The 24,776-nt window shown below is 40.9% G+C and overlaps 1 protein-coding gene across 2 annotated transcripts in view; it reads right to left on the bottom strand.

The window, feature by feature from the left end:
* ADGB (androglobin) overlaps positions 1-24,776 on the bottom strand; it is a 509,594-nt gene that overhangs the window by 421,137 nt on the left and 63,681 nt on the right. For both annotated transcript variants that reach the window (XM_077283074.1, XM_077283075.1), the window contains exons 2-6: positions 17,333-17,495; positions 15,884-15,976; positions 3,224-3,295; positions 2,895-3,098; positions 1,918-2,057 (exon numbers count right to left, since the gene is read on the bottom strand). In XM_077283074.1, coding sequence (XP_077139189.1) covers positions 1,918-2,057; positions 2,895-3,098; positions 3,224-3,295; positions 15,884-15,976; positions 17,333-17,495 — 672 coding nt within the window. The remainder of the gene's footprint in view (positions 1-1,917; positions 2,058-2,894; positions 3,099-3,223; positions 3,296-15,883; positions 15,977-17,332; positions 17,496-24,776) is intronic.

The following is a 24,776-nucleotide window of genomic DNA, read 5'->3' as shown; positions in this document are numbered from 1 at the left end:
TTTATAGCCTACAATGCTATTTGTTATGAGGAAAGTATCCATCCCCATATTAAATATGCAATTGTTTTTTTCACTTGAAAAAGACGTTAGTTTAGCGTTGAAACGCATTGTGGAAATAAAAACCGTTCAACTTATCTTGGTCCCAAGGATTCTTTATTACAGCAGCGCAGCCTGATATCGTGTTACTATCCAAACAGGTCAGCTATCCTGGAGGAGATCATCCCCAGCCACGAGGCAGCGGCAGCTGGTATCATCAGGTGATCATAGGAGTTGTGTCTGCACACAACCTGCACCCAAAAGGGAATCACCCCATGGTCTTATGTGCGTTTGTTCCAACAGTTTTTCTACCTTTTTAAATATTGGTGTAGTGCAGGGGTCTGAAACATGCGACCCGTGGGCCACACAGGGCCCCTGAGGCTGCTTCATGTGGCCCTCAGGCACTGTAGACCCCTTGGATATCCCTGCCTGGTCCAGGGGGCCGCCGACAACAGTGTTGTATATCAGCTGACCTGCTGCCCCCTGGACTGGGAGTTGGCAGTTCTCTGTGCTAGCTGTTGGCGATTTGCATACATACAGTCACGTGCCGACTAGACATGTGTGGCCTCCCTCAATGACTATGAATTGCGCAATTCCAGGCACGTCTAGTCAGAATGTGACCAGAAGTATACAAATCACATACTTGTGCAAATGAGAATCCTAAAAGCGTGCAGTGCATGCACTGTGAGAACTCAGAAGCTGCTGTCATCTATGGTGACTGAAGACTTTCATCTTCAACCTGGACGAGCCCTGTAATTATAAAATGAAGCCCTGTAGCATGCTAACCCTAACAGCCTGTAATATCCTCACTGTCAGCATTCAGCTCTGCAGGTTCCAGCAGTCATCAAATGGCCGCGTCACTCATGCGATTTTCTTACTTACGTTCACGTGAGAACGAGCTTCTATTCCTGCTTCACTGTTTTTCACTGAACAATGAATTAGGAAGAGCAGCTCGTCAGCACGTGACTAAGTGTACACATCCCATATGTGCTTGGGGGGAGGGGCACCGAACTGAGTTCTTGCCCCGAGTGCCAGAAAACCTAGATACACCTCTGCTGTCATGCGCCAGCATGCAGATGTCAGCTGCTGGCCTCTGATTGGCCGGCGGCTTGCATTGGTATTACTGTGCAGAGTCTCTGTGTGGCAATACATTTCAACTGAATGTGCGTCCAATGGTACACATTCAACTGAAATAAAGTGTAAAAATGTCACTATGTCCTTCAAGGAATGCGGCCCCCCAAATAAAAATTTTTTTTATATGCGGCCTATACACCCTGTTGAGTTTGAGACCCATGGTGTAATACCTGCCATTTGGTAGGGCATCCCACAGTCTGACTACTCTAACTGCAAAGAATCCTTCCCTACGTGGCTGTTGGAATGACCTTTCCACCATATGCAATGACTGTCCCAGATTCCTTTATAAGTTCTTTGGAAGGAATAAATCATGTGTCAGCCCTCTGTAATTATACAAGAGAATGAGATCGCCTCTGGGGCGCACTTTTACGTTACCGAAATGCTCAATTCTTCTAACTTCTCATTATAAGAGGGATCCTCAATCTCAAGGAATAATCTAGTTGATTTTCCTTTTTAGAATATGGATCCCAAAATTGAAATGTGGCGTTACAAGGGATTTATGAGGGGTAACATGACATCGGGAACATAGGATTTTATCTTTTTTCATAAATCCTGAAATGTAATTTGCTTTTGTTATGTTGTTATCTATGACAGCAGTGCATAAGAATCACTGGTTACGTAGCAAGAGCTAGAAATAAAAAATCTCTACAGTGGGATTGAAGGAGAAGAATTCCCAGGGGAGTGATGACACGGAACACCAACAAAGCGAATAAAATATGAATCAAAAGAAAGGTAAATGTGCCATACTCTACACTGGCAAGCTTAATGATAGCCTTGGCCAGCAGCATTGGCCATAATTCAGCTTCAGCGGCCGAGGCGGGGAGCAGCAACTTGTCATCTTCGCTGAACGGTAGAGTATCATCCACGACAATTTTTCTCCAACACCCCTGAGAATAAAGCAGAAAGAGCACAGTAATGAAAACCCCGAGCAGGAATGAACGATGATTCAGGGCAAGTGATCCTTCTCGCCTACACAAAACACTTCCATTGTATTCGTGCCGTGGGCCGAGAAGAATCATTGAAGGCTTAAATGAAGAGAAGGCACCAAGATTGCAGCTTAGGCCCCACGCAGGCACGCTTCATGTGACAGCCACTGATAATCGGCCCTAATTTGGTACTCCGCTCACTTAACTTCCGACTGTGCCCCTTGTACTTCTGTATATAGAAATATCATTGCCGAGTGAATCCGCAACGTACTATTTATTCTAAACCATTGCACTAAAGCTTTAATTTGTCTCTCAAGCACATCTGCAAAATGTATTATTAAAAGGGGATTCACAAATTAAATACGGCATGCAGACGCACAAAACGAACGTCAGGAAGAAACGAAACAATAACATGCAACAGAAGTGGGCGAAAGTCACAATCTACGATGGCTCCAACTAATGGGACATTTCATGAACTTATCAGTGATTAATGGTTTATCACCTATACTGCCAAAGATTACCTGCAAGTCTAATATTTAAGGAGAGCTGTCTGTAGGTTTTTACTATGTAATCTGATAATAGCATGGTGTGGGGAATAAGAGTCTGATTCTTGCGATCTGTTTAAAAAAAATCAGCATTTTATCAGCAGGAGATTATCACTACAGGACTAGGTGTCTCATGCCTGATAGTCAACTGCTCTGTGCAACTATGACTTGGTAGAGAAATAAAGACATATATGTATGGCATACAGTACCAGGTAGACCAGAGAACTTTCAGAGCGTGCCTTCAATGACTTACCATCCAATACAGTTTCACAATGTATTTCCCATAGCTGTTGTACAGAGGCACGTGTCCTTTTCCAGCTTTACAGAGAGCGTAGATGTGTTCCCATGGCTTCCATGTTACCACTGGTGGTTCTGCGGATGTGGCTTCATTATCTGTCACATTTTCATTAGAGATTCTCCAGACAGCACTGACCTCGCTAATGATCCATCTCATGAGCTGAGCGGTAAGATGACAATATCAGAATACAACTAAATTATTATTATAGATTTTAAACCTAACAAATTTCAAATAAGTTTCCCGAAGTATCAGCTTAAATCCGCGGCAAGAACAGTTTCACATACCTCACTGCCGACCAAATGCTCGTTTGCTGATAGTAAATCACAGGAGGTTTCATCCTTAACAACCACAGGAGGCTACATCGAAATGGAAAAGACAAGAGATACCGGATTACTAGGCTCTAGAAGTCATTCTCCCATACAATCTGGAGAATGCGTCAAAGCTGTGTAGTAACAGCAAGAGAGTGTAAATTATGGAAGTTATTAGACAATTCAATGGCCCTGATTCATGAGGACTGGTGATGAACAATGTGCTGGCCTAAAATACGCCAAATCCATTAATCCGCCGTCTACAACCTTATGGCTTTAAAGAGGCAGCAGTGGCGTAGCTGGCCCTGGGCATCCCCAGTCACCGGAGGCAGGGGAGGGGGTACAGAAATGTTTTTAGTGTTACCACCCCTTTTAGCAATCATTTAACCTTCTGTTTGCCATACTTAGGGAGAGGATATCTTTTTCTATTAAAGATCATCATAAGACGTACAGAATATCTGATCACCCGCAGTATCATCTAATCTCCCAGCGTCATAACGAGGAACTACACTTTAGCCAATTGTCCAAGCACAGATAAGAAACTTTGTAATATATCTTACAAAAAAATGTTTCTTTTTTCACTTCTCTTCTGCACTAACCATTCATTCTTTAAAACTGCTCAAATCTGTCTACATGTTTGTCTTCAATGAGGGATCAAATGACAGCTGCTGCCTATAGAAATATAGGAAGAGGGTAGGTGGATGGACCTGGGAGACAGATAGGCAGAATAAGCAAAAAGAAGCTGTTTCAGGTTTTATTAAGTAGAGCCTGTGGGATATAACTCATATAATGGCCATAAATAGTGCTATCCCTTAGGTACGCAACCAACAGGTTATTCTGAAAAGTCATCTGAAAGGGCTGTTTATTTACTGGCATGTGGATTGCATATATTTTCTATTAATAGGGTTACTGATTTTCACAACATGTCTTTTTGTAGGCTGCAGTAAAAAACAAAACAAAAAAACAAATATTTCTCACCCTCCCTTTAAATTAGTTTTTGTGATATGTGACCGAAAACATAAACATAAATAAGTAATGTAGTCTGTACATCTTGTGCTTTCAAATGTTGGAGTCATTGTTCATCTCTGGCTTTGTTAGAGTCAGACGCATATTCACACAGATAAAGTATTCATGTAACTTTAACATATTGTTAGACTTTGATACAAAATTGTAAGAAGGTGCCAGAAAGTGTAAAGTGCTGTTTTGGAATTTTTACAATGCGCAAAGTTTCTACTTTCTCAAAATATAATAGTACGCTGTAGATTTCCATTTTATATTTTCTCTGTTTTTGTCTATACTAAGAACAGTGAAGCATAGATATCAAAAGTGTCTATTGCTTAGACCATGCAAACGTAGACTATACAGTCTTAAAATGTGATAAATTTATCAGTGATTCATGTAGTTTAATAAATATCCAAAGCACATATGCACTGTGTTCCAAATTATTATGCAAATTGGATTTAAGTGTCATAAAGATTTAATTGTTTTGTTTTTCAAATAAACTCGTGGATGGTATTGTGTCTCAGGGCTCAATGGATCACTGAAATCAATCTTAAACACATGTGATAATTAGTTTTCCAGGAGATTCTAGTTAAAGGAAAACTACTTAAAAATGATGTTCCACATTATTAAGCAGGCCACAGGTTTCAAGCAATATGGGAAATAAGAAGGATCTCTCTGCTGCTGAAAAGCGTTAAATAGTGTGCAATGCCTTGGACAAGGTATGAAAAAATTAGATATTTCCCGAGTGATCATCATACTCTGAAGAGATTTGTGACTGAAACAGAGCAAAGACAGAGTTCATGCAGATAAAGGCATAATGAGGAAGGTTTCTGCCAGACAAATGCATTGGATTAAGAGAGCAGCTGCCAAAATACCATTACAAAGCAGCAGTTATTCGAAGCTGCTGGTGCGTCTGGAGTCCCTCGACCCTCAAAGTGTAGGATCCTTCAAAGGCTTGTTGTGGTGCATAAACCTACTATTCGGCCACCCCTAAACAGTGTTCACAAGTAGAAACAGTTGCAGAGGGCGCAGGCATACATGAAGACTAATTTTCAAACAGTCTTGTTTACTGATGAGTGTCAATCAACCCTAGATGGTCCAGATGGATGGAGTAGTGGATGGTTGGTGGATGGCCACCATGTCCCAATAAGGCTGCGAAGTCAGCAAGAAGGTGGAGGAGTCATGTTTTGGGCCGGAATCATGGGGAAACAGCTGGAAGGCCCCTTTAAAGTTCCTGAAGGTATGAAAATGACCTCTGCAAAGTAAATAGTTTCTGACTGACAACTTTCTTCCATGGTATAAAAAGCAGAAAGGAGCAAAATCATCTTCATGCAGGACAGTGCACCATCTAATGCTGCAAAGAATACCTCTGATTCATTGGCTGCTATGGGCATAAAAGGAGATAAACTCATGGTGTGGCCACCATCTTCCCCTGACCTCAACCCTATAGGGAACCTTTGGAGTATCATCAAGCAAAAGATCTATGAGGGTGGGAGGCAGTTCACATCAAAATAGCATCTCTGGGAGGCTATTCTGACTTCATGCAAAGAAATACAAGCAGAAACTCTTCAAAAACTCACAAGTTCAATGGATGCAAGAATTGTGAAGGTGACATCAAAGAAGGGTTCCTATGTTAAGATGTAACTTGGCCTGTTAGGATGTTTTTGGAGTTAAATAGCTTTTTGTTCAGTGAATGTGACCTCCTAATGCTACAAATTCCACAAATGAGCATTTTCAGTTCTTTAAAACATATCAAATGTTTAGAAATTCTACTGTGCCTAATAATTTGGAACAGTGCATTTTGAGTTTTTATTCATTTTGGAGATTATACTGTTATCATTGGGAGGTTTCTTCAATAAAATTCGATGTATACTCTAAAGGGTGATTACTTATATTAGACTGACTCATTTGCACCGACCATTTAGGAAAATCTGAGAAAAATATCATTTGCATAATAATATGGTGTACAGCACCTAGTAACTAGCGTACGGCGTGCCAGACATGTGAGCCACAACTTTAGAGCAGATTTTTGCGCATTGTGTTGTACGTTAAGTCACACCGCTTTTCCCATAAGGCACATCCCTTTCAGAGAGGACATGTCCAGCAGTCTGACAAGTCATAAAAAAAGAGTCTACCACATATCATAAATATGGTGCAAGTCAATAAAGACAGGTTTTTTTTGAGTAAATTACGCCAAGATTCTGGCACCTATAGCATGATAAATATTCCCCTATATATTTTTTCTTTATATTATATGAAAATTGACGATTCTGTGCTTTATCTAACTCGGGTGCTCTCTCCATCAGCCACAAATCTTATATTTACTTACATTTTTTTGCTAATATTTTTGCTAAAAAAAAATTTTGATTGACACCTGTTGGAGTTTGGATAACTGCTGCATCTTTCTGGGTAATTGATTGTTAATGATTTTATATGCAATTATATTATAGATGAACTCAGGGGCGGCAATACCATTTGTGTAACCAGTGCAGCCACACAGGGGCCCAAGAGGTAAGATGGCCACTTACAGCTCCAAAGCGGCAAATGGCTTTTCTCACAGACACAAAGAGTGGCCCAAATACTGTTCTTGCACAGGGGCCATCTTCTGTCTGCCGGCACTGGATCAACTGTCATTCTCAATATAATGATATTAATCATGTTACATTGTGTTATTATGTTCATGTCTGGTATTATTTTTTTTTAATCTATTCATTCTGCACTATAATGCACTTTCATCTTTAATAATCAATTGAGACTTGATATGTATTTACATCTGTATCTGCGCACTTCATAAATCGTCTGAGAAAGGCTCATTGTTTTAGTGTATCCTATGTTCTTGACTCAGCAAGGTCTCAGTGTATCTTATGCGATGTATATACAGCAGTCCCAGTGGTACCTACGTAGGTGATGTACGTAGCAGAGTCTCACTGTATCCTGTGTAATGTATATATACCAGTCCCAGGGTGTCCTGTGTAATGTATATATACCAGTCCCAGGGTATCGTATGTGATGTATTTACAACAGTCCCAGTGTATCCTATGTGATGTATATACACTTTAGTCTCAATGTATACTGTGATGTATATTTACCTCAACAACAATGACTCTAATGTGATATATATCTATATACCAGTCCCAGTGTATTCTATGTAACATATATACCTTAGTCTCTATGTGTCCTATGTGATGTATATACAACAATCCCAGGGTATTCTATGTGATGGATATACACCAGTCCAAAATCTTATGGCTTCTGCAATGTGGACAGTCAAATAAAAAAAAGACTGGCGATTAAAGGGAACCATTCACCCTCCCCAAAACGCTATTAACCTGTCATTATAAACAGTAATCCTCATGTGCAAAGCATTTAAGTCATGTCCAGCAGTCTTACAGTGGCAGCGGCTACAAAGAGAAAATTAAGTTAGATTCTCCCTGCACCTGCCCACTTCGTCATTGCGATGGTGCATGGAGAAGTTAGAGTCAGTGATCACTAATTAGTAAGTGCGCTGTTATCCCTCCCCCTCCACTTTTAGTAACAGCCTGCTCTGCACACATACGTTTCACACATGCTGCAGAATGGGCTGTGAATCAGTGTGCTGGAGCATGATGACAGTGTGCTCACTCTATAGTAAGTGGTGACTGTAACAGCTCCCTGCACCGCACCAATGACTGCAGGGAGAATATAACATAATTTTCTTTATGTAACTTCTGTCCCAGTAAACCTGCCAGACATGATTTAAATGGTATTTACCGGTAGATTACCCCTATATTTGCAGGTATATAACGTTTTTGCAGCTGATAGGATCCCTGCGAGGCCTTTTCAGGGCTGGTCATTAAGGGGTTAATGAGATAGAACCCAAACAAACAGAATCTGCCTTAGTAAATCAGATTTGTTATTTGCTGCTCAGATGAATTTTGTGGTACAGTGCCACTAGATGGCAATGACATCATGTGCGCAAGAAAAAGAACAAAACCAAAAAGAACATGTTCCCTGGAACTTTCATCATTTCTCTGCATTAGCTTGAAAGCAAAGATCCTGAACACTGGTTTATGTAATTAATATCTGGACGTCATACTGTACATTCACCTGCTATTAATATTTCCTATTCTCCTAAGTACAGTTTATTATTACAGCTTTTACTGGTGATGGAGAGAAGAGGCCCCTGTGTAAGAACAGTATATGGGCCCTTTCCAGCCCAATAGCTCATTGTAATGCACAATTCCACCTGCTTTGGAGGTAGACGTGGACCCCCTTACCTCTTGGCCCGTGTATGGCTGCACAGGTTACACCCAATGGTATGTCCACCCCTGAGTCCACCCCTATCAAGTCACTGATTCAATATCAACATTTTTTTTCCAATCTGAATTGGTGACTAGTGACTTACAGGAAGGAGTGACCCCAGTAGCGTAGTTACCAGGGGCCAGAGGGGGCGGTGGTCCAGGGCCCCGCACTCTGAGGGGGCCCACCCAGAGCTACGCTACTGTAACTGTATCGGTGAGCACAGCGCACTGATACAGTTACATTCTGCAGCAGAGCAGGGAGACATGATCTCCCTGCTCTGCCGCTGTGCGACCCCTGAGGAGGCGTGGGGGGCTCTGTGACAGTAGTGGGCCCCCCGCCTGTCATCACAGGGTCAGCTTGATGAGAGAGGGAGCGTTACGCTCCTTCTCCCGTCATCCTCCTGTCAGCGTCTGACGTCACCGACGCCGACAATGACAGGTGGTCGCGATGTTGTCAGTACCTGGCGCCGCTGTCAGGAGATGAGCAGGTGCTCAGAGCACAGCAGGAACAAGGAGGAAGAAAGGTGAGTATTGTTTTTTAATTGGGTTCATTATACTATACAAGCTGACTAATGGGGGTGCATTATACTATACGGGCTGCCGAATGGGGGTGCATTATACTATACAGGCTGCCTAAAGGGGGTGCATTATACTATACAGGCTGCCTAATGGGGGTGCATTATACTATACAGGCTGCCTAATGGGAGTGCATTATACTATACAGGCTGCCTAATAGGTGTGCATTATACTATACAGGCTGCATAATGGGGGTGCATTATACTATACAGGCTGCCTAATGGGGGTGCATTATACTGTGCCAGCTGCCTAATGGGGGTGCATTATATTGTACTGGCTGCCTAATGGGGGTGCAATATACTACACAGACTGCCTAATGGTGGTGCATTATACTGTACAGACTGCCTAATGGGGGTGCATTATATTGTACTGGCTGCCTAATAGGGTGCAATATACTATACAGACTGCCTAATGGGGATGAATTATACTATACAGACTGCCTACTGGGGGTGCATTATACTATACAGGCTGCCTAATGGGGGTGCAATATATTTTACTGGCTGCCTAATGGGGGTGCAATATACTATACAGACTGCCTAATGGGGTGCATTATACTATATAGGCTGCTTAATGGGAGTGCATCATACTATACAGACTGCCTAATGGGGGTGCATTATACTGTACAGACTGCCTAATGGGGGTGCATTATACTGTACAGACTGCCTAATGGGGGTGCATTATATTGTACTGGCTTCCTAATGGGGGTTCATTATACTATACAGACTGCCTAATGAGGGTGCATTATACTGTACAGACTGCCTAATGGGGTGCATTATATTGTACTGGCTTCCTTATGGGGGTGCATTATACTATACAGACTGCCTAATGGGGGTGCATTATACAGAACTGGCTGCCTAATGGGGGGTGCATTATACTATACAGACTGCTTAATGGGGGTGCATTATACTATACAGACTGCCTAATGGGGGTGCATTATACAGTACTGGCTGCCTAATGGGGGATCATTATACTGTACTGGATGCTTATGGGGGTGCATTATACTGTACTGGCCTATGGGGAGTGCATTATACTATACAGGCCTATGGGGAATGTATTATACTATACAGGCCTATGGGGAGTGCATTATACTATACAGGCCTATGGAGAATGTATTATACTATATTGAGGACTATCTGGCACATTATACTATATGGAGGCTATCTAGGGGGCCATCATACAGTGTGGGGATTAAAGTGAAGGGGCTATCACACAGTGTAGGGGCCATCAAGCAGTTTGGGGGCTACTAAGGGGTCAGAGGAGGCATCATGTTATGTATAAGAGAGCATCATGCTGTACAGGGGGGAGACTCGGGACATTATTCAATGTTAAGTGGGCACTTATTGTTACAGAGGAACTCAGGTTACTGTGACTATCAAAGGGGTATACAGGGCAATATTACTTTCTAGGGAGCAAAATGTGGGCTCCATTTTCTAGGGCACTTGCACCATGTAATACTATATTCTAGAGGGTTGCTTTAGAATTTAGAGGGCACAGAGAACCACACAGCAGGTGCAGTAATAGGGACACATACGGCAGCAGTATTGGGGTACTAGTAGGATGATGAGTTTGTGCAGGTTGGCAATAGATGTTGATGGCTGAAAATATGAGAAGTGAAATGTGTCTTTGTTGTATTCTCTGCAGACGAGTCCTGGGTGGAAGAAGTTTTGTCGGTCTGGGACAGATGGAAAAGACCGGAAAAGTGGTCAACTCCATCAGAAAGAAAGTCAGCGGTAAATCACCATCTGTAACTGTACTGTGATCTCTTATATGTTCTGCAGGACTGGTATTTACCACTGACCATATGGGGGTAATATCAATATTGGTCTTTATGTAGAGATTATTTTCAGTAACAGCGCGGCCATCTGCTGAGGCTCTCCTCCACTATTCGGGTGCGTCACCCAGTTGTAATCAAAGTTACCTGGTTAGGGGTCCACTCAGAAGCTTCCAAAATCCTAACTACGCCTCTGAGTGACCCAGTCTGTAATTAGGGATTTTACACTATGCTTTGTATTAGCAGAGTGTTACATGTCTTATTACCATGTTATATGGGAATGCCGCCACCCATCAGTCGGCCATAAGAGGTGGAGATCTGGAGATAGACGAGCGCTGTTGTGCTATGGTGCTTCCTTCTATGGTAGTTCCGGGAATACTAAAGCTTAGCCACACACTTGGCTGTTTCCTTATATATCCACCACTGGTATATGGAGTTATTCCTGTCTCAGGTATGAAAGTCCCTTTAACTAACAGTCTGTTGGTAAAACCCTTATTGTGCCTGATACCTGCCTGGGATCAGATTGTTACCCCTGAAAATCTTCCTCGTGCCTCCAAACCCCCTGTTTACCTACTCTAGTTCCCTGCCTTCAGCTGCACTGAAATCAGAAGATACTCATTTGGAGCACAGAAGATGGCAGTGATGGCACCTGTCCCCTCCTCTGATTGATGTCCTTATCAGAACAATCTCCTGCAGCAGCTTACCCCTGTGCCCCACTGACCCTTTCACTGCCATCATCTGTACTCCAAATGACTACATTCTGATATCAATGCAGCTAAAGGCAGGCAAATCGACTAGGGAAAAGAAGGGGTTTGTAAGCCACTTAAAGGGGTTGTGCCACGAACAAAAATATATCTTAATCAACAGATCTTGGAATAAAAAACTTCATAATTGGATGAGTTAAAAAAAAATGTTCCTGTGCTGAGATAATCTCATAAATGATTTCTTGCTGTGTACTGTGTAATGGCCGTGTCTGACCGTGCAGGAACAGGTTGGTTCATACCATAGCTCATGGACAGGGGAGGAAGCGAAAGAGAGAATACAGATAGGACAGATAGGACAGCACGGGATCACAGCAGATTCATTCTTTGACGTAAAATACTGATTAAAAACAGACAGGGAAATGTTTTACTCACAAAAAGAGCTGCGATTCCGTGCTGTGCTGTCTGTATACTCTTTGCTTCCTCCCCTGCCCAGGAGCTGTGGTATGATCAGACCATGTCCCTGCACGGTCAGACACAGCCATTACACAGTACACAGCTGGGGCACATTTATAAGATTATCTCAGCACAGCAACATTTTATTTATACACATCCAATTGTTATTATTCCAAGATCTATTGATTAAAATCTACTTTTGTTAGTGACACAAACCCTTTAAGTGCAATTTTTTTTACAGAAATGAAGACAAATCTAACAAAATGATTTACAAAGGTTCATAACTTTCCATACTGGACAAAATTCTAAAAAAATAAATAAGTTTTTCTTTAACGTTACATATACACAAGAGCAGACAGTGTATGACGTGCAGCTACTAACAGACTAGTTATTTCTGTGTTGTTCTGCTTATTGCTTGTGTTATATATATATATATGACGTCTTCCATAAAAAAATCTATTTTTACGCTTGCAGAAGCTCACCTATATTATGTTATATCACAGAATACTGTAGTAAGCAAAGTAGTTCAGTCAAATGAAAAAATAAAGATACAGATAGCAGAAATTGTAGTGAACACCACGAATAAAAAAATGTAACAATTAAAGAAGTCCAGATCATAACCTGACTGCAGCCAGCCCGGCTTTACAGTGAATTTAGCTTTATTTGCTGTCAATGTGAATGGCAAAGTGAAATGCAGGACCCCCACAATGCTAATAACACTGTACGTCTTGGGAAATTGAAGTGGAGCCAATAGTTTTCTTTATTTCTTCACTTCCAAGTGTGAGTATGTGTACACGTCCACATTGTATGACTTTTATGAAGGACACAATTCTATATATAACACAGAGAAATTCTGAAAAGCCAACAGTGGCAGAAACCATTGATATTTGTTGAGGATGGCCGAACCAACAGCTCAAACGAAAATCTGATCAATATTAGGTGATAGATTTAATAGAAAATTATAATATTGAGCAGAATTAAGTATGCTGTCAAGCAACTAGTGCTGAAACGTCACGGCTTATTCTAACATGTTATTACCTATAGCAGCTAATCAACACATATCACTTACTGCTTATTCTACGGTTTATAAGAAGCAGAATATCCTACTGCTCCTGTTATTCAACCCTTATACCTTGATCAGCAGCTCCCCCCACACAGTATGATGCCCCCAGAAGCTCCCCATACACTATGATACTCCCACTGCTTCCCACACATATTTCAATACTCTCACAGCCTCCCACACACTGTGTGATGAACTTCACAGTCCCCAAACAATATGATGACCCCTTAGTACCCACACATTATCTTGGCTAAACAGCCTTCCACATAGTATAATGACCCTACAGCATGATGGCCCCACAGTCCCCTTACACAATATGATGTGCAAACAGTGTCCACACACACAATGCAATGACCCCACGGCCCCCTACACACAGCATGATGGCCAATAAATACACCATACTGCATGAAGGCCTGACATACACCCCCCCCACACAGTATGACTGCCCCAAAAACGTATGATACCCACACAGCCCCCACATAGTATGATGATCCCACAGTCTCCATATAGCATGATGGACTCGCAGTCCATTTTGACAATATGATGGGCAAACGACACACACACACACATGAAATTATGACCCCAAAGCCCTCTACTCACAGCATAATGGCCAATAAGAGCCCCACACTGCATAATGAAGGGCCCTACAGACCCTCCCACACAATATGATTGCCTCCAAAGCCCCTCACACAAATATAACAGGTAAAGTCAAAGGGCCGTCTATGGCCTGTAGGTCGCACATTGCCCAGGTCTGGTCTATATCAACAAAAAGAAATGTTTATTTCAGTGTTACATAACTGATAAGATCAAATTACTTTGCATCACAGTATTTTAAAAAAATAACTTGTATAAATATTTTAGCACTATTGCATTTAGGAAAGGGTTGTGCAAGTAGTGGACAACCACTCTAACATTAGGGTTAACATTTGTTAATATTAGTTAAGTCAAACTAAAAATAGATGAAGGGCTTTTCCTGTTTCAGAAAACCCTTATCCTCAGGTGCACATTGGTTTATAATAGTATAATACTGTAGTATAATACAGTATATAATATAATACAATAATAGTATAATAGTATGAGTACACCGATGTCGGACACCCTCCCTTTGATATGGGTTCCAGCACTGAGCCCACATCTTTCCTGGGACATGTCAGCTGTTTTGAACAGCTGACATGTGCTGGGCATAGCCGTGGGTGGAAGAGCGATACACCCACAGCTATTAACCCATTAAATGCCACTGTCTAACTCTGACAGCGGAATCTAGTGTGCTCTTCCGGCCGTCGGGCCGGAAATCCGCCCACCGGTGACCCCGTCACATGATCGCGGGTCATCGGTGGGTTGGCATGATAACCAGAGGTCTCCTAGAGTAAATCTCAGTAAATCTACTACATACAAGTGATCTGATCATCACCTGTATGTAGCAGAGGCAATCTGGTTATGGCAGTTCTAGTCTCCTATGGAGGCTATTGAAGCATGCCAAAAGTTAAAAAAAATGTTTTTAAAAATATAAAAATATATATATATATATATAAAAGTTCAAATCACCCCCCTTTTGCCCCACTCAAAATAGAACTATAAAAAAAAATAACACCTACACATATTTGGTATCACCGCGTTCAGAATCGCCCGATCTATCAATAAAATAAGGATTAACCTGATCACTAAATAACGTAGCAAGAAAAAAAGTCAAAGCACCCGAATTACGTTTTTTTGGTCACCGTGACATTGGATTAAAATGCAATAACGGGCGATCAAAAGATGGTATCATTAAAAACGTCAGCTCGACACACAAAAAATAAGCCCTCAACCGACCCGAGGTCACGAAAAATGGAGACGCTACGGGTATCAGAAAAAGGCGCATTTTTATTTTTTAACAAAGTTTGGAATGTTTTTTCACCACTTAGATAAAAAAAGAACCTAGACATGTTTGGTGTCTATGAACTCATAATGACCTGGAGAATCACAATGGCAGGTCAGTCTTAGCATTTATTGAACCTAGCAAAAAAACCTAACAAAAAACAAGTGTGGAATTGCACTTTTTTTGCAGTATCACCGCACTTAGAATTTTTTTCCTGTTTTCGAGTACACGATATGTTAAAACCAATGGTGTTGTTGAAAAGTACAACTCGTCCCACAAAAAACAAGCCCTCACATGGCCATTTTGACCAAAAAAATAAAAAAAGTTATGGCTCTGGGAAGAAGAGGAGCAAAAAATGAAAATGCAAAACTAAATATACCTGAGGTCATTAAGGGGTTGAAAAAAAATCATGTGCTTTATTCACCCTCCCCAGGTCTGGCGCTGAATCTCTGCCGCTGCTCTCGATTTCTGTTATTGCCAGGAGAGCAGGCTTCAATCGGTGAGCTCAGCCGCTCGGCCTGAGTAGACGACGCTAATTAGGATTCGTTAACGTTAAGGCCGGGATCACACATACAAGATGCGGCCGAGTCTCGCAGGTGAAAACCCAGCTCTGGCGCCGGCACTCCGGAGCGCAGCGTGCAGCCGCACAGCAATACATTGTGATTTTTGCAGTGCTAATATAATTAGTTATCGTTAATAATTTCTAACATTAGTGTTAACACTCACTTACATGTTTAGGTACATGGAGCGTTAACATAAGAGTTATTAATAATAAAATATTTGTAACAGTTTAATGCTTATTAGCAGCCATAAAGAGCACAGATCTCAATAACAAGAAGAAACAGTGCAGCACAATCCATTATATTCCTGCAGCACTTCACAAGAGAATTTATTGAAATTCAGTGTTTTCATTCAGGCACAATGATTCTTACCGCGCTTGTTATAAACTCATGGGGACGTTTCCATGAATGGATTTTTAGATTAGCTGGTAATTCAATTTTTCCTTCAGGATCATCAAAAAAATGCTGAAAACAAAACAAAAATAGATTTATAGAAATTCTACAAAGAAAAGTCCATAGAGTCTACATCCTACTGGGAGTTTCCAAATTGTGTAGAAAATGACAGAATGCCTCTTAAACAGGAATTTAGGAAATATTCCAAAAACATACTGAGGCTAATTGGCATCCTGTGTAACTGACCCTAGCATGTGTATGAAGGACATACTTATACAATGAAGATTATAAATCCCACTAGGAATAATAGGCGATCAATTCTGAGCAATTTAGAAGATTACGAAAATGGACAAGGATTTAGATTTAAAGGGATTGTTCATCTGTGAAGATTTTTCCTTATTTAAATGCAGGTAATTGGGGCCAAAAATCAGTTTTGTATGTGAGTTTTATTAAAAATGTTGAAACAGTCAACACTGGTGGGATCTTTGGTCATAAATCAACTGAGAGGAGTTTCAAAAGAGGCAAATAGGAAAAATGCAGATAGGAGACTTACATACATTTTGTGAAACTGTCATAGTGGGCTTACTGACAGATTCTCAGTTGACTCATATTGCAGCCAACAATAGGCTCAGCTAACAATATATGCATCATTGATGCCTCTAAAATACATTTTTACTCTTTAATAATCAGCTCTCATGTGTATATCTACGCATGAGAGTGAAGACTGAATGCTAAGCAGAAGCTGAGAGGTAGAACCATGGGGCACTTAATGAAGGTAGGAGATAATTAAGTTTTATTTAAAAGCAGATGCTCTGCACAGGGAGCAGGTATGCCACACTGAATGCTGCTAATAAATCTGTTAGGGCACAGTGAAGGGGGTGATCAGTGATAGAGGCCAGACTTTTCAGCGAAGCAGCAGTGTGGGGTCTGCTGCACATAGGATATACATATACTGCTCAGAATAAATGAGTACACCCATTTAAAAAGTACAATTTTAATCAATATCTCACTGAATACAACAGTTTGTCTAAATCACACTTATGTCTGCTCTACTCCAGGCAGTATGTAATCACACAGAGTTGAGCAATGAGATCAGTAAGAACAGACTGTCATTATATGTCTCACATTGCGGAAACCTGTTGTACACTATTGTGGGGGCGTTTTCTTCTTTCCCCTGCATGTTGCTGCCTTCCTATGATTGGACAACATCATACAGGAAGAAGAAGGATACGCCCCCAAGGTTGACACTAGGGAAGATCAATATCCTTATGGTGTAGATTATTCCAATTCAAATATTCTGTTTTACTCGATCAGACAGAGTAAATTAATATCATTATTAATTTCAGAATCATCGACAGAAATGAAATTAACATTTGGAAAACTCTAATTGCTATTCTGGTAGCCTTCAGTGCAATGTACTGTACTTACTAATGCTGGGCTTTTTCCGGTTTTGTCTTTTTCCTTTCCGCCTTTTCCTGTGTCCCATTTTTCTCCATTTACTTCTGCTTCATTCCATTCTGGCCACATTGAAGATCGTCCTTTCTTAAACTCAACTGAGGCAACCAATGTATTGGCAACGGCTGATGCCACACTAGAAATCAGAACATATTAATATGTTTCATTAGGAGGTAAAAATAAAGAAACTTGTTGATAAAAATGTATGTAAAATTATTTCTCATACAGTTATGTGGAAAATAATGGTGTGTTTCAACCCTTCACCCCCCAGTCTGTTTTCACTTTTCTGAACCAGTGTCACCTTATGTAGTAAAAACTCTGGAATGAGTCAATGTATTTCAGTGATTCTGAGATTATTTTTTCGTGACACATTGCACTTTATTTTTTTGATTTATTTGTGAAAATAACGGAATTTTGGCAAACATTTTGTAAATTTCACAATTTTCAAACTATGACCTTTTATACCCTTAAACCAGATAGTTATATCACACAAAATAGTTAAAAAATATCAGTAACCACATGTCTACTTTACATTAGCATCATATTTGAACATAATATTTTATTGTTAGGAAGTTAGGAGGGTTAAAAGGTTGATCAGCAATTTCTCAATTTTCCAACAAAATTTACAAAACCAATTTGTAGAGACCACATCACATTTTAAATGACTTTGAGGGGCCTATATGACAGAAAGTACCTAAAAGTGACACCATTTTAAAAATTCCACCCCTCAACGTGCTCAAAACCACATTCACAAAGTGTATTAACCCTTCAGGTGCTTAACAGGAATTAAAACAATGTGGAGGGAAAAAATTAAAATTTTACTTTTTCCCTCAAAAATGTTGATTTAGCCACAAATTTTGCGTTTTCAGAAGGGTAACAGGAGAAAATGGACCATACAATTTGTAGTGCAACTTCTACTGAGTATGCCAATACCTGATATGTGGTGGAAAACTACTGTTTGGGAGCACGGCAGGGCTCGAAAAGGAAGGAGCAACATTTTAGAGTGCAAAATTGCGTGGAATAGATAAGTGACACCATGTCGCGTTTGCAGAGCCCCTGGTAAGCCCAAACAATGGAAATCCCCCAAAAGTTACCTTATTTTGGAAACTACACCCCTCAAGGATCTTATATAGAGATGTGTTGAGCACCTTGAACCCCCAGGTGCTTCACAGAAGTTTATAATGTTGAGCAGTAAAAATGAAAAAATAAATTTTTCCCTCAAAAATGTTGATTTTGCCTCACCAACAGGTGAATATGGACAATACAATTTGTTGGGCACTTTCTCCTTAGTATGCCGATGCCCCATATGTGGTTGAAAACAACTGTTTGAGAGAACAGCAGGGCTACGAAGGGAAGGCGCGCCAACTGAATTCTGGAGCTCAGTTTTGGCTGGAATAGATTGCGGATGCCATGTCATTGAAGACATTTGAAGAGCTCTTGACATGCCAAAACAGCAGAAACATCCCACAAATGACCCCATTTTACAAACTACACCTCTCAATGAATTCACCTAAGAATGCAGTGATCATATTGACACCGTGGGTGTGTCACAGAATTTTCTGGGCAGTGAAGAAAAAATAATTAGATTTTAACCACAAAAATTTTGTTTTAGACCCAGATTTTACATTTTCAGATTGGGAAATGGGTAAAAATGGCACCCAAATTTGTCACACAATTTTTGCTGCATGTGGAAATACCACATATGTGGCTGTTCAGTACTGATTAGCCACACGGGGAGATTCAGGAGGGACGGAGTGCGATTTTCCTAGAATAGTTTGCTGACGCCATATACAGAGCCCCTAACTTCTATAAGAACAGAATCCCCCCTTCAAGGGGTCCCACTTTGGAAATTATAACCCTTTGGGCATTTATCTACAGCTGTAGTGATGATTTGGCTCCATGAATGTCTTCCAGAAACAAGCAGCAGTGGATGTTGCTGAGAGCAAATAGCAAATAGGCCATTGTCGAGCCCATACATTGTAGTGCCCAGTACATTATGTCCACCTCTTGCTTCTGGAGACATGCCTCCATAAATTAAGCGGGCTCTCATTGTTACAGAAATGCCAAATATGTGGATGCTAAATGTGGTTTTAGCACACTAGGGCTCAGAAGGGAGCCAAATTTGGATTTGGGAGGGCAGAATTTGCTGAATTTCTTTTGGGGGAGCAATTAAGTTTTTCCAGAGCCTTTGTACTACCAATAACATGGAAGCCCCCTATATTTCTGTTAATAGATGACAGACCTGACTGGGGATTTCCTTTTTTTCTGGACTGAGTTGAAGCTTTTATTAGGAATATTTTACATAAAATTTTGGATCACATTTATCCTGCGCTCTATGCTGAGCACTTACATCGGTGTTTCCATCTAAATATCAGAAAGAAGTGATTCAGCTGAAACCTCTGATAGATCCAATCACTATGATGAGGCAGCAGAGTTATTCTGAAATTTGTCTGGCCTCTGTTCAGCAGTGTCCTTCTTTTCAGAAGAGCACAAAACTGTGGCCGACCGCACTTTTATGCATGCTTAAAAAGACGTACACTGCCAGGTCAGAGGCCAGGCATAGTCCACAGTGTCTCTATCTGCCTCACTATAGGGAATGTTCCACCAGGGAATCTGTCTGAATCACGGATTTCAGAGATTTAAAGGGAAACCCAGGTATAAGTGCTCAGTGTAGAGCACAGGATAAATGTGAGCCGAGCCTTACCGCGATTTTTGGAAGGCAGAATGAACAAATCAAATGGGTCGTTCACCATGCAATATAAGTGATTAGATGACTTTATTCTTTGGGGCAGTGTGATTACAGCTATACCAGATTTATATAATGTCTTTCTATTTGGCTGCTGTCATACACTAAAAGACACTTTTTTATTTCAAATACAAGTTTTCGTGATATTTGAGAGCTATAATTATTACATATTTCTGCAGACAGAGTCATGTGAGGGCTCATTTTTTGCGGGACGAGTTGACATTTTTATTGGTACCATTTTCAGGCACAAAAATTTTTTTGATCGCTTTCTATTCTGATTTTTGTCAGTCAGAATGAAAAAAAACCAGCAATTCAGGAATTTTTTTTTTTGGGGGGTGATGGTTTATGCTTCTCTGCATGTGGCAAGATTGATAAGACAGCTTTATTCTTCAGATAAAGACAATGAACACGGGACTCGAGGTCCCTATATGGTGCACAAGTCAGGTTTCCAGCCCGTCAATAAGGTCATCACAAATCACTTGGCACTCCGAAAAATTTTTTTTTGCAAGCTGAAGATAAGTATTCCATTTATTTGTGCATCCAGTTCAAAGATTTAAAAGTTTTCGGTCCATACATAAGACCTTCATCAGAAATATCTTTAACAAAACTGGAAGCAATACACGTGGGGTGTGTATAAAGGCCGGACGGCCTGAGTTGGATGACCCGGGACAAAAAGAAAACCCCTGAAACATCTCTGGGATCCTGGAGAGATGCACTGAGGAAAGGCGAGAACCCGCCGCTATGAATGGCGCTAATTCATAGCGGCGGGTTCTCGCCTTTCCTCAGTGCATCTCTCCAGGATCCCAGAGACGTTTCAGGGGTTTTCTTTTTGTCCCGGGTCATCCAACTCAGGCCGTCCGTCCTTTATACACACCCCACGTGTATTTATTCTTCAGGTCAGTACAATTCCAGCGATACAACATTTTATATACTTATTTTATGTTTTGCTGCTTTTATAGAATAAAAACTTCTATAGAAAAAAGAATTGTTTTTGCATTGCTCTATTCTAAGAGCTTTTTTACAAGATGGTGTTTTCAGAGATACAAATTTTTATTTACATTCGTCTTTTTATCACGTTTTATTCCACTTTTTGTTCTGCATTTACGATGAAAAAGCATAGCTTTTTGGCCTCGTTTTTTACTTTTATTTTTTTACGTTGTTCACTCAAGGGGTTAACTAGTGTGACAGTTTTATAAGTTGGGTCATTCAGGACACAGCAATACCAAATATGTGTACTTTTTTTACATTTACATTTTAAACTTTTTTTTACTAAGTTTCTCTATGGGATATTAACTTTTATTCCTCTGATCGCTGGTATAATGCATTGCACCAGCATTGTAATGCTTTATACCTGTCAGTGCTGCACTGTCAGACTCTGAGCATGGTCTAACAGGCTTTCTGTAGCTGCGTGACCAGCGTGTCATCATAGTGATCTCAGGCTGCCATGACGTCGATCGAGCCCTTGCAATGACGACACCGGGGTGCCGATGGGATGGGAGAGGGAGTCCCCTTTCTCTCCCAGCCTCCTAAATGTTGAGACAGATATCGACTGCTGCACTTAGGGGGTTATACAGTGGTGCGGGCACCACTCCTGACTGAGAGGGCCATGTCTCGACTATCATGTAACCCGAGCTCTAGACAGGAATTGTGCGGGCACAGCTCCTGTGCCTGCACGATCTCCATGACGTAACCCTACGTCAAAGGTTGGGAACCCCTTCCCTTCTATGACTTATGGGTACCGTATGTCAAAGGTCCTGCAGGAGTTAAAACATCTCAGAAAATGGCTAATCCTCATAATAGCATGTATTTCCATATGCACAGGCACTGGGAAAACTGCACATTCAATTGTAAATGAAAACATGAACAAAATACCGGCATCAATTTTTAAACTAAAAATGAAGGAATTGCAAACAGACTGCTAAAAAATATAGCAGAGAAGCATTTCCATTTACAAACTGGAATATTTATAGTATAAACTGAAATTTGTTTGCAGACTTAGCTTTTCTGTTTATCACTGAACTAATATTTAGTTGCGTAACCGTTATTTCAGATAACTGCTTTACATCTCTGTGGCATGAAGTCAAGTAACGTGTGAAACCGGCGATCAGATATTCTAGCCCCAGCTGACTGGACTACATTCCATAGTTCTTTTGCATTTTTAGGTTTTGTATCAAAAACAGCATTTTAGATGTCACTCCACAAATTCTCAATCGGATTGAGGTCTGGGGATTGGGCTGGCCACTTCATAATATTAATCTTGTTGGTTTGGAACCAGGATCTTGCCTGCTTGTGGTGTGTTTGGGGCCGTTGTCCTGCCGAAATACCCATTTCAAGGATATTTCTTTTTCAGCATAAGGGAAAATTACTTCTTCCAGTATTCTGATTTATTCTCACTGGTCCATGGTGCCTGATATACAATAAATGGGCCCAACTCCATAGTATGAGAAGCATCCCCAAACCATTATGCTTGCACCTCCATGTTTTCAAGTCTTCACAGTGAACTGTGGCTTGAATTTAGCGTTTATGAGTCGTCTCACAAACTGTCTGTGGCCTTTAGACTCTGTAATAACAATCTTGCTCTCATCTGTCCATAGAATGTTGCACCTCTTCTCTTTAGGCCAATGTGCTCTTTGGCAAACTGTAACCTTTTCGATACCCGTCTTTTTTTCACCAATGGTACTTTACGAGGATTTATTGCATAGTTTGGCTTCATGTAGGCATCTTCTGAGGGTTGCAGGACTCACAGGTAACTGAAGATCTTATATGATATCCCCGGATTCTTCTTTGCCATTTTTGTGATTCTATGATCAATGCGGATGGTAGTATTTCTTTTCCCACATTGTGTTTTGGGTTGTGTTTGCCATTTTAAAGCATTGGAAAATCTTTTTAGCTGAGCAGTCAATATTTTTCTGTACTTCTTTATAGGTTTTCCCCTCTCCAATCATCTTCTTGATCAAAGTTCTTTCTCCTTCGGTACAATGCCTGGAACGACCCATTTTACTAATGTTGGAGAAATCAACCGAAGACAGTACAAAAAGGTAGTATACAAAGAGATTTGTTTCTTCTATCTACCTGGTTGTAGGAAGCTATAACGAGGTGTAATAGAAGATCCAATGCAAAAATTGGAACAGAGCCCACAACCTGCCATGTGCAGTTCCTTCTATTGGTGGCACCGGGGCCAGGTGTATCTGCTTCCGTCTGGTCACAGCCCATGTACTGATAGCTAGGCCAAATACCATTAAATAAGGAGCAGCAAAGAAGGCAATGATTATAATGAGCTCACATATCAGCAATGTTATACTGGTAGCTCGGCAGAGATGGAATAGAGCTGAACTATTCCAGTGCTACTCAGGAATCATCTTTCACAGACATTCGGCAAAGTGTCTGTAGTCACTGAAGCAAAAAAACACATTTATATTTATACTTTAAAGGCAGAGAAAACATTCGTGAGCTGAAATGGGGAAAGGAACACAATATTCTGCATTAACCAAACACATGGCTACAGGTCACAGTAACACCCTGTGACTAAATGTACTGAATACCCTAAAATTACGGGCAGCATGGTGGCGCAGTGGATAGCACAGCAGCCTTGCAGCGCTGGAGTCCTGGGCTCAAGCCCCACTAAGGACAACATCTGCAAAGAGTTTGTATGTTCTCTCCGTGTTTGCGTGGGTTTCCTCCGGGTACTCCGGTTTCCTCCCACATTTCAAGGACATACTGATAGGGAATTTAGATTGTGAGCCCCAACGGGGATAATGTGTGCAAACTGTAAAGCGCTATGTTAGCGCTATATAAAAATAAAGATTATTATTATTATTATTATTATATTATAAAATGGGCTGGATTTATAGTACGGGTAGCAGATATTGGCTATGTGGCTTTTATAATAAGTTATCCTGTATTTTTTATAGTAGATGATGTGTTACTCCTTATAAAACACAGTATATGATGCTGCAGAACATCTTTTTTGAAGAAAACGGGCATCTTCCTGTTCACTATTAATTGATGCGAATTCTATCATCTTCTCAGAAAGGGAGTCTGATTCACATAAGGGTTTGTGCAACCATGTTTTTTTTTATGGCCGCATCACCTATTTTTTATAGGGGAAGCCGCTCCGCGAAAATGCTGTCCATTTCTTTTCCTGAAGAGTGAAGAGGCTTCATTGGTGGCTTTGCAGTTGATTTTTGAGGCGTCTCTGTAATTGGGGTCTTTCCTCTGTGCTTTTCATTATAGTGAAGAATGAGAATGTCACTTCTTTTCATCGCTTTAAGATTTTTGAACCCTGAAGTCCTTAAAAGAAGTAAGAAAAGACTGAACATGAGCACTGCAATGCCAAGTTTACATTGATGTGCACTATGTTCATTTTTAGCAGCACTTTTGCAGCACTTTTTTAGGTGGATTCCAGGTGAAACTTGCCTGAAGACGTTATGAGCACATACCCAAACGTGTGTTTTAGAACATCTCACAACAGCAGACACACAACCATATAATACACAGTGCAGCTCTTCAATAACCCCTTCTTTCATTTCTTTATGACCACACAGTAGCGGTAAGCGTTCTTGGTCCACAGTGGCGTCTTTGAGCGCCACTGCAGTAGAGACCATAGAGCCCTTCTCTCAGGTCCCAGGCCAGCTTCCTGCTCTACAGCTAGTATTGGAGGGGCCACTGATC

Source organism: Ranitomeya variabilis, chromosome 2, assembly GCF_051348905.1.
Source record: "Ranitomeya variabilis isolate aRanVar5 chromosome 2, aRanVar5.hap1, whole genome shotgun sequence".
NCBI classification, from domain to species: domain Eukaryota; kingdom Metazoa; phylum Chordata; class Amphibia; order Anura; family Dendrobatidae; genus Ranitomeya; species Ranitomeya variabilis.
This window is presented reverse-complemented; position numbering and strand designations above follow the sequence as displayed.